This window comes from Prionailurus viverrinus, chromosome A2, assembly GCF_022837055.1.
Source record: "Prionailurus viverrinus isolate Anna chromosome A2, UM_Priviv_1.0, whole genome shotgun sequence".
Lineage (NCBI taxonomy): Eukaryota > Metazoa > Chordata > Mammalia > Carnivora > Felidae > Prionailurus > Prionailurus viverrinus.
In genome coordinates this window covers 29,300,814-29,310,062 of record NC_062562.1, presented here as the reverse complement: position 1 = coordinate 29,310,062, position 9,249 = coordinate 29,300,814, and the positions used below count along the sequence as shown (strand labels likewise).

Here is a 9,249-nt window from a genome sequence, read left to right as displayed (position 1 = left end):
CTTCCCCCTTTCAAAGTCTCAGGGCAGGGGCTGGTGGGTTCCTTTGCGCGCCGGGTTAATGGGAGGTAATTTGGTCCCCTTGGGTGCACTTTGTTCTGCCCCTGTTCATTTGAATGCAAATGGGTGACCTGGACCCGACAAGGTGCTTATTAAATTGCGGTTTCCCTCCCTGCCTTTTCCGGAATGCAGACTTAGAGGAGAGAGGCTGCGCCCTGGCCCAGTCCCGCACGGCAAAGCTCGGCTCGGCGCGCCATGGCCAGTTCGGCTTCCCTGGAGACCATGGTGCCCCCGGCCTGCCCGCGCGCTGGAGCGTCGCCGGCCACTTCCAAGACGCTGGCCTTCTCCATCGAGCGCATCATGGCCAAGACGTCGGAGCCCCGTGCGCCCTTTGAGCCCCGGCCGGGGACGCTGGAGGCAGACGGCGGCCAGGGCAAGAAATTGCTCAACCTTTGCTCGCCGCTGCCCTGTATGATCCCCCTCCAGCCCCTAGGCTACGAGGTGCCGTCCAAGACGCTGCTCAGTTACTCCGAGCTCTGGAAAAGCAGCCTCCGGGCGGGCGGCGGTGGAGGAGGAGGAGGAGGAGGAGGCGGCGGCGGCGGCGGCGGCGGCGGGGGGGCCCCGGTGTGCGGCGCCAGCGGCTTGTGCAAAACCAACTGTGGCGTGTGCTGCAAGGCCGATCTGGGCCTGGCGCCGTCTGCGCTGCCGGCGGGCAGGGTCATCAAGCCGCAGGTCATCAACCAGGCGGTGGGGCTGCCGGCCAGCGGCTCGCTCTACTATTTCAACTACCTGGACTCTGCCGCGTACCCGCCGTCTGAGCTCCTCGGAGGCCACCTCTTCCCGTCCGGCCTCCTCAACGCACAGGCCCCCGCCGCCCTGGCCGCGCACCCCAAACTCTTTTTGCTGGAGAACGCCAAGTTGGCCGGCCTGGCCGCGGACAAGTTCCCCCATCCGGCCCCCTATGCCCATAAGGAGCGCTTGCCCGCGCCGCTGGAGCAAGTGCTGAAGGAGAACTCGGCCCTGACCGCCGAACGCGGCGGCGTCAAGGGCCACGGCAAGCTGCCCGGGGGCTCTGCGGACGGCAAGCCCAAAAACTTCACCTGCGAGGTGTGCGGCAAGGTGAGGCCCCGGGTCCGCGGGGGGCTGGGAGGGATGAGCAGAACAGCAGCTTGGCTGAGGCAGCCCGGACCGCCCCTTTCCCAAGTTTAGGAGCTCCCCGGTAGCTATGTACTTCTCACATTGGGGGGCCCAGCTGGGCCTCAGTTTCCCATTCTGTAAAATGGGGATGTCGTTGTCCGCGGCCACACGAGACGCGTGAGCAGTGGGTTGGGAAGCGCTTGGCAAAATGAACAGGGCTCTTGTTGGTTTCTGAAGGGAGTGTTGGTTGGGGGATGTAAGGCGCTGGCCTCCCCAGTCTGATTCTAGACCCTCGCGGACGGACACACCACAAGGCCCCTCGTGTCCTCCCATAGGTGTTTAATGCTCACTATAACCTCACCCGCCACATGCCGGTCCACACCGGAGCCAGACCGTTCGTGTGCAAAGTCTGCGGCAAAGGCTTCCGCCAGGCCAGCACGCTCTGCAGACACAAAATTATCCACACCCAGGTACGTGGCCCCCGGGTCGAGCTCGGCCCCCCACCCCCGCAACACCCCGTGCCTGAGCGACGGTGTTGGGGAGAGGATGGCAAGGGCTCCCCTTACCCCTCCCGGGGAGCCCATGCCCCTTCAAGGTGCCCCCGAGGTGGCCTCCCCTAGCCGGGGCCTTGGCCTCATTGTGCGCGCGCCCCTTTTCGCAGGAAAAGCCGCATAAATGCAACCAGTGCGGCAAAGCCTTCAACCGCAGTTCCACGCTCAACACGCACATCCGCATCCACGCGGGCTACAAGCCCTTCGTCTGCGAGTTTTGCGGCAAAGGCTTTCACCAAAAAGGTAATGTGCGGGGCGAGGCCCTCTCCTCACCTCACCTCCGGACTCGGCGGGTCACTGCTAGCGGGAAGGCAAAGAAGGATCCGGAGAGAGGGAGCGTGAGAGCTGCAAGCGCGGGCAGAGCATTTCTTTGGAATCGGGTTGTGCCCGGTTTGGGTGGAAGCTCTCCGGGCCGGGTTAGTAGACCTCGCTGGATTCAGCCTGGATGCACGGGGAGACTCCGAATTTGGGAGGTGGGATGGAAGGAAGGGACAGAGGGAAAGGAAGTAGGAGAAAGAAAGCCTATTGCTCTATAGAAAAAGCTTGTCTTTGTAGCCGGGACACCCCTTTCAAATGAAAAAAAAAAAAAAAAAATCGAGGCAAACTCCACCTCCTGGGAATAACAAGACCGGGGGAAACCATTACTGTCCCCAGCACCTCCAGGCCCGGCGCCCCGCTTGGGTTTTTCAAGGCGCTTTTGGATCTCCGGGTGGTATCTTGGTGGGGGTGGAGGGGCAGAGGGAGTAACTTTTAAAATGAGAAGAAAAACAGAAAATGAGGGACGAAGCCCGGGTTCGTGCGAATTTCTTCCAGCGAGGCAGCAGCCAGGAGAAGGACCCGATGCGTCTCTGGGCTGTGCAAAAGTTTCCCGGCCAGCCGAGCACAGCGGGAGGGACGCTGCGCGGGCCTGTGCACCGGGCGGGGCAGGGGCGCGGGGAGGCTACGCGGGACTCGGCCCTCCATCCTGTCGTGAGAGCCTCCGGCTTGACGCAGACGAAGTTTGACAACTTCTTCACTCGGAGAGGTCGCGCCCGCCTAGCCAAGCGTCGCCTTCTTTGCGCGGGCACCTGAGCCAACCCCGGGACGCCCGGCACCCCCCCCCCCCCCCCAGTTCCAATACATTCCCTCCCCCCCTCCTTTTTTTTGTTTTTGGTCTCCCGTAGGGAACTACAAGAATCACAAGCTGACCCACAGCGGCGAGAAGCAGTACAAATGCACCATCTGCAACAAGGCCTTCCACCAGGTCTACAACCTGACCTTCCACATGCACACCCACAACGACAAGAAGCCTTTCACGTGCGCCACTTGCGGCAAAGGGTTTTGCAGAAACTTTGACTTAAAGAAACACGTGCGCAAACTCCACGATAGCGTGGGGCCTGCCGCCCCCTCTACAAAGGACCTGACTCGGACAGTGCAGAGCTGAGAGCTACTGCCTCGCCCTCCCTTCCAGCCCCATCCAGCCCCCAAACAGATCACACGTATAAACTTATTTCTAAAATTAAAAGAAAATAAAAACTATAGCAGAGAGGCTAAAATCTATTTATCGAAACCAGCATATTTTTTGGAAAGCTAAACGTTTCCTCGATGACTGGCAGCAAACGCGTGGCTCCCACCTTTGTGTATTCGGGAAACTTATTTAAACCCAGTGCGCTGAAACGTATTTCCCTCCAGGCCTCCGCTTCTCCTCCGGCCGTGGGTTTTCACCCCAGCCTGTCACGTGAACGCCCCGGAAGAGCGCGGCGCCCCCAGCCATCTTTATACAGCCATGTAAATCCTCCTGTACAAGCGAACTCGGAATATATACATATCTAACTCAATAAACAGAATCACTAGTGCGCGTTTTCTTTCCCCCCTCTCCCCTCGCCGATAGGTCAGCTCAGCAACCCCAAAGAATGAGAAGGGAATAGGCGTTTATAGCATTTCCTTGCCCAAATGCTGCTTCCTTTGGGGTGCTGGGACCAGGGTGAGGCCAAACCGGTGTTCCTGCGGCGCTTGCTTGTGAAGACCCTCCCTCCCCGCGCCCCCCCCCCCCCCCGCCCCGGAATCCAGGGAGCAAAGGTCTACGTCGGCCTACACGTGGTGCCAAGTTTTTATTTGGTGACTCTTCCGACGCTTGGGATTCTGGGTGTTGCCTTATTTGGGTGAGAAAATTAAAAAAAAAAAAAAAAGGAGGGGTTAAAAGTCGCTGGGTGTTGGGGAGCTGGTTTGGGTGCATCTTTCAGCAAATTGCCTTGCCGCGCAAGGGTAAACGGCCAGGGCAATGCCCCTCTGGGGAGCTTCTGAGCATGTCTCCTTTTCTGGGCGACCTGACGGGCGGGGGGTGGGGGGGTGGACTCTTCCTCCCAGTTTTTCCTGGAGACGAGAGCTGGAGGCCAAGGGTCCCCAGCCCAGCCGGAGCTCTGGGGCTCCGGGGCTCCCTGGCCGGTGCTGCTGATCTGGGGCCAGCCTCCGGGTGCTGTGCGCCCTGCCGCGGGAGGGCGCACCCGGACTCTCGGAGCTCGCAGCCGCCGCCTCCCGCGCCCCGATTACCGCGCAGTTAGCCCATTTTCTGAATAGCTATCTCCGCCGCCGAGCACGCTGATGAAATGATCTCACGCTTGCTTCCTAAGTAATGACCCAAATTAAGAGAGAAAACAGAGACCCTTCAAACAGCATTACATTAATCATCTAATCATTCCCAGGAGGGGGTCGGCCGCCGCCGCCCCGTTTGATCCGAATCTGGATAATCAAGAGCTCAGATTACTGGCTCGGCGCGCCGGACCTCCCCCCCCCCCCCCCCGACTCCATACACACACTCTTAATATTCGCGCCGAGATTCAGCCCACGTCTTCTGGAACAATATTCCCCAGCGTGGAGAGGAAAGGCGGCGCCGGGCCGGAGAGCGCGCTTCCACGCAGCCTTGCCATTGCAAGGAATAGGGCGGCGGCAGCCGGGCGTTGATCCCACGCGGATTTCCACTGCGAGTGGAGGTTATTTGCTTCGTTAATGCAAAAGGAAACCCCCTCCTAACTCTGCAAGTGACTTGGGTGCGGGTTATCCCAACACCCGGTATACAGTAGGAGCTCAGTGCTGCCGGCGCCAGGGGCTTCCACGATCAAAACTGCTCACGTTTCCCCAACGCTTGCTCCGTTTCCAGGCACAGGTGCTTTCGAATGTTCACAACAGCCCTCAAGCTGGGGACGATTTATGGACGGACAGAGACATTGAGGCAGAGATAAGCCAAACGACATGCCTCGGGTCACGGGACTAGGTAGGGCTGGGATTCGAACTCCGGGAGGCTTTCAGGGAACCCAAACTGCCTTCAGTCCTCGTGGGTGGGGGAGGAATCTCCAGGTTGGGACCCGCGCAAAGACGTTAGGCTGCTGCGTGGAGGCTCAGTCCTGGTCACAGCCAAAGGTTGGGTTCCGGCCCCCGCCCAATTCGCAGACCCATTGCGCGGGGAAGGAGAATTGTCGATTTTGTTTGCACAGAGGACGGCGACAGCTTCCTCAGGCTGTCGCGGGAGTATTTTTAGTACCTCCGATTCAGAAATAGGAACGTGTACATTAGAATTCCATTTCCTGAAAGGAGAGCGTCCTCGTTTTTGTAATCCCCCCCCCCCTCCCAAGTCTGGGAAGACGCAGTCAGGGGAGGGGGAATGAGGAAGCGAGGAGGAATTTAAATGTTAGCTCGTTCTGGCTGCAGTTCGCTGAGGGGAGATTGGGACCCAGAGGGATATGCAGATTTAACTCCGAAATCTCCATGGATGCCACAAACCCCAGGAAACCCCAGGATGGGCGAGGAGGACTTGGCGGCCAAGGATATGGAAATATCGCCTTGCTTTTCCCACACATCTATCCCCAGGGGTATTGCGAGCTGGTTTGAGGAGTCAGCTTTCCCCCAGGGTTCTCATACCGGGTTTTATTAGCCCCTCCTTACACACACACACACACACACACACACCCTTCTCCATTTCTGGGAGATCCCGGACACCCTACGACAGTCCTCTTAACCAAAATCCTTTCCTTCTTGCATTCCTGAAAGGATCCTTTGCAGATTCACTTCTTGGAGACCAGATACTGGTCAGGGTGAGCCCACCTTCTTTTTAAATAGTTCCAGAACTTGGGACAAGGGGCAGACACCATCAAATTTAGTGGAAAGCATCCGCTTAGAGAATTGGGTTAAAAAGTTGGCCTGAATGTGGAAATCGTGATCAAGTCTTCTTTCCCTTTAAGAAGAGAAGAGAAATAATGATTAAAAAAAAAAAAATAGACGGGGCACCCCCACCCAGGAAAAGAACTTTCTAACCTTCAAGTGAGAGAACTTTGAGAAATTCTTCTGTAGCAAGTTTTCCCAGGAGGAAGACCAAAAGGGTTGCCCATCTCCTACGACGGGAGAAATTGGTTTCCGGGTGACAGTTCTGAAGATGGCGTGCTTGCAAACGAGGCAGCAAATGAAATCAAAGTAACGGGGAGAGCAGGAGGCATTTCTCTCCTGGACTGCTCATCTCTGCAGTCAGGGGCGAAGTGAGTCCCTGTGACTTCTGGGGTACACCTGAGCAGCGTGTCTGGCATGATCCAACCTCCTTGAGGTTGTTTCCTCATAACCTGATTCTTAACTTCACCTTCACACCAGCTCCTGTCAATCGCTCTCACCTGAGAAGGTGTTACTTCACATCTGGCGGTAATTGCAGATAAACAGAGAGTTCTGTATCTGTAGGGCGCAGCTCCGCTTTCCACAGGTTGGAAGTCACTGCTCCCGGGTTTAAGTTGTCTGCTTCCTTCAGGTGTGGGATTCAAGAAAGGATGCCTTCACCCGAAAAGGAGTACAAAGAGAAACAGGAACCTTCTGCGTGAGTGACTGAACACCTTTCACAGCCAGTGAAGGGTCGGAAGCCAACACTAACTTTCAGTCACCGTCTCCACTGGGATCCTTTAGCTTATTCACCATGCATCGGAATTGATGGGTGAAAGGCTCTGTTTTCTGGGTTTTTTCCCCTCTTAATATTAAACTGTTTGCATGACTTGTAGTTTGCAGTATTAGTAAATGACTTAAACAAGGTAGTCATCAGCTGCATATTAATATGCTAACCTTGATTAAATTGAAGAGGCCGGCCCTTAAAAAATATTTAAAAAAAATCAAATTGCGGGGGAGGGGAATCCTGTCACAGACACAAAAAAGACTCCAATTATCTTTTCCCCTTCAAGATGTTTGTTCTGTCCATGACTGCTCACACTTCAGCAATCTTGCCAGCAAGACTCAAAAAAAAAAAAAAAAACCCTCCTTCTTCCAAAGCCACAGCCTTGTACATAACAGATTGTACAGTCCTATTGCCTTAGGCGGGTTAGAGGTTCCTCTCTGCAAAGAGCGACACAGAGAAGTTGCCAGCATCCAGACACATTTTGGGGGGCACTGTGCTCGTTCTTGCCTTGGCTGCAGAAGTGGATCTATGTGGTCCCCGTTTTGCTGTCTGGCTCCCAAGAGGGTCGGAGGCTGCCTGAGGCCGGTGCGTGAGTTACAGCACTGAGGCATCCAGGTGTGCTGGTGGTGGATGGGCTCGGGGAGAAACGCAGGAGGGAGGGAAGGAGAGTCAGGGTGGGGGCGCTGCTAAAGGGAGGATAGCAGTCTTGAGAAAACGCTGGGAAATAAACAACCTCAAGGCAGCTGCGTTGCCCTTTTCCCTGCACTTCCCTCTCAAACGTCTGAGCAACCAGTTTGCTCCTAGAAACATGTTAATTGCCAACGGAGCTCATTAAGGCATGCACATGCAAAACACAGCAAGAAAGATTAAATGGACAAAAGCGCAATAATGAACTGTCAACAATCGGGCCCATCTACGACCGGGATCACTCAAGAATGAGGCATTTAGAGGCAACAAAGGATTGTCTGGGACAGGAAGAAAAGACGACCTAGACTTTTGTTTAGTCAACACAATTGATTACAAATGAGAGATTAACAGGATAGCTTCAGATTTTTTTAAAAAGAGGCAGAAAAGAAAAGTCCAATTAAGTCCACCGAATGTTAACTACATTGCGTTCCATGCCTAGCCCCAAAGAAATTCTCATTAAACCATCCCTGGCGATCCCTTTTGGAAAGTAATTTGTCTCCCTGATGGAGCAGAGAAAGAGAATCGTGTAAAAGAAAGCGTTAGTTCTTGGCACAATGAGCTTAGGAGACACTCTAGAAAGAGCCAAAGGGGGAGTTAATGAGCATCTGACAAACTGCTTGGATTCAGGCCTAGAGAACAGCGATGAAAAGATGAAATTGGCCAACAACTATTCTTTATATCAAACATAAAAAGGCCAATCTGAAATGGGGCTGCTCAAAAGTGGTTGAAAGTACATAGCCCAAGAAAAAGGAGCCGCGGCCAGGCCCCTTGTTGGACACCGGACACAGAACTCGACGGGCCAAGAGCTCGGAAATAGGCAGAAAGGTGGGCCCTCCACCCCAGAGCAAACTCCAGCCACCGCCCCGGGCTTTGAAGATGCTGATCAGAAGCTCCCGGCGCCCACCCCCTACCCTCTGGATGTTTCTTTCATGAGTGAAAAATGTATCAGGCTAGCCTTTGAGGGTTCCCTAAAAGTTCTGGTAATCTGGTAATTAGTCCCTGGCATTCGCCGAACGACTTCTCTCTTCTACAGTCATGGGCCCCCCAAGAGCACCATATGTCACCAGTTCATATTCAGTTTTCCCCGAGCTCCCTCCTAGTGACCATTCAACCCCACCCCCACCCCCCCCCCCCACCGCCTCACCCCTGCCAGGTAATTGCCTTCCTAATTTTGCATAGGGCAGAGGTGGCAAGGAACTGAAGACACTGAACACACGCAGGGCTTCCTGAAACTGGTTATGAAGTTTTAAAATTGTTTCTCATAGTTGTTCATCTGTCTTTAAGAAACCAGTTCGTTTTAATGTTTCCTTTTTTGAACAAAGTAGGTCAGTGGTATGTGTCTATATGAGACATGTATTACATTTTAATTAAACCTAAGCATCCAGGCTTCCTAACAGCAGAAGTGTTTGGAGGTTCTCCTACACGCAGTGTCTGTCCAGAGCCAGGTAAACAGAATCTAGCAGTGAGATGGGGTTTTCAGCTCAGTCCACCAGCTAAGGAACACAGAACAAATCTTGTGGGTTTTTTTTTTTAATGCCTTATTTATTCCATCTTTGACGTGGGACCAGTGCCATCTCAGATACTAGAGTGCAGCATTTAAAACTTGATTCTAGGTTTTGTATTCTTACTCTCAAATCCTTGGTAACAGCTATCACATTTCTGAGGGCTTGGCTTGCACTTCAGGCTGTGCTCATGCTTCATGGAAAAAATATATTGCTGTCTGGAAGTAAAGAATGAGGAAGAAGAAGTATACCGATTCAAAATAAAAATAAAAACAGTCATCTAAGGTTTGAGACTAGGTCTGGTTTTCAAAGCGCAGAAGTGTTATAAAATCTAGAAAGGTGCATTTAAGGAAAGGAGAGAAAATGAGACGTTTCGATTGCAGATGAACCAGAGACTGAAATAATTCGCTCTTCGCCGAGGCATCCTAGCAAGGCCGCATGACCTGCCACACAATTGTCATTGTTTGTGTTTTCT

General features: G+C 54.0%; 1 protein-coding gene across 1 annotated transcript; it reads left to right on the top strand.

Annotated features, from left to right (window-relative positions):
* The first annotated feature begins 252 nt into the window (after positions 1 to 252).
* FEZF2 (FEZ family zinc finger 2) lies at positions 253 to 3,148 on the top strand. Its single transcript, XM_047850648.1, has 4 exons — positions 253 to 1,116; positions 1,470 to 1,604; positions 1,796 to 1,928; positions 2,849 to 3,148. Exons 1-4 carry the CDS (start codon positions 253 to 255, stop codon positions 3,106 to 3,108), a joined length of 1,392 nt encoding a protein of 463 aa, XP_047706604.1. The 3' UTR covers positions 3,109 to 3,148.
* The last annotated feature ends 6,101 nt before the right edge of the window (positions 3,149 to 9,249 follow it).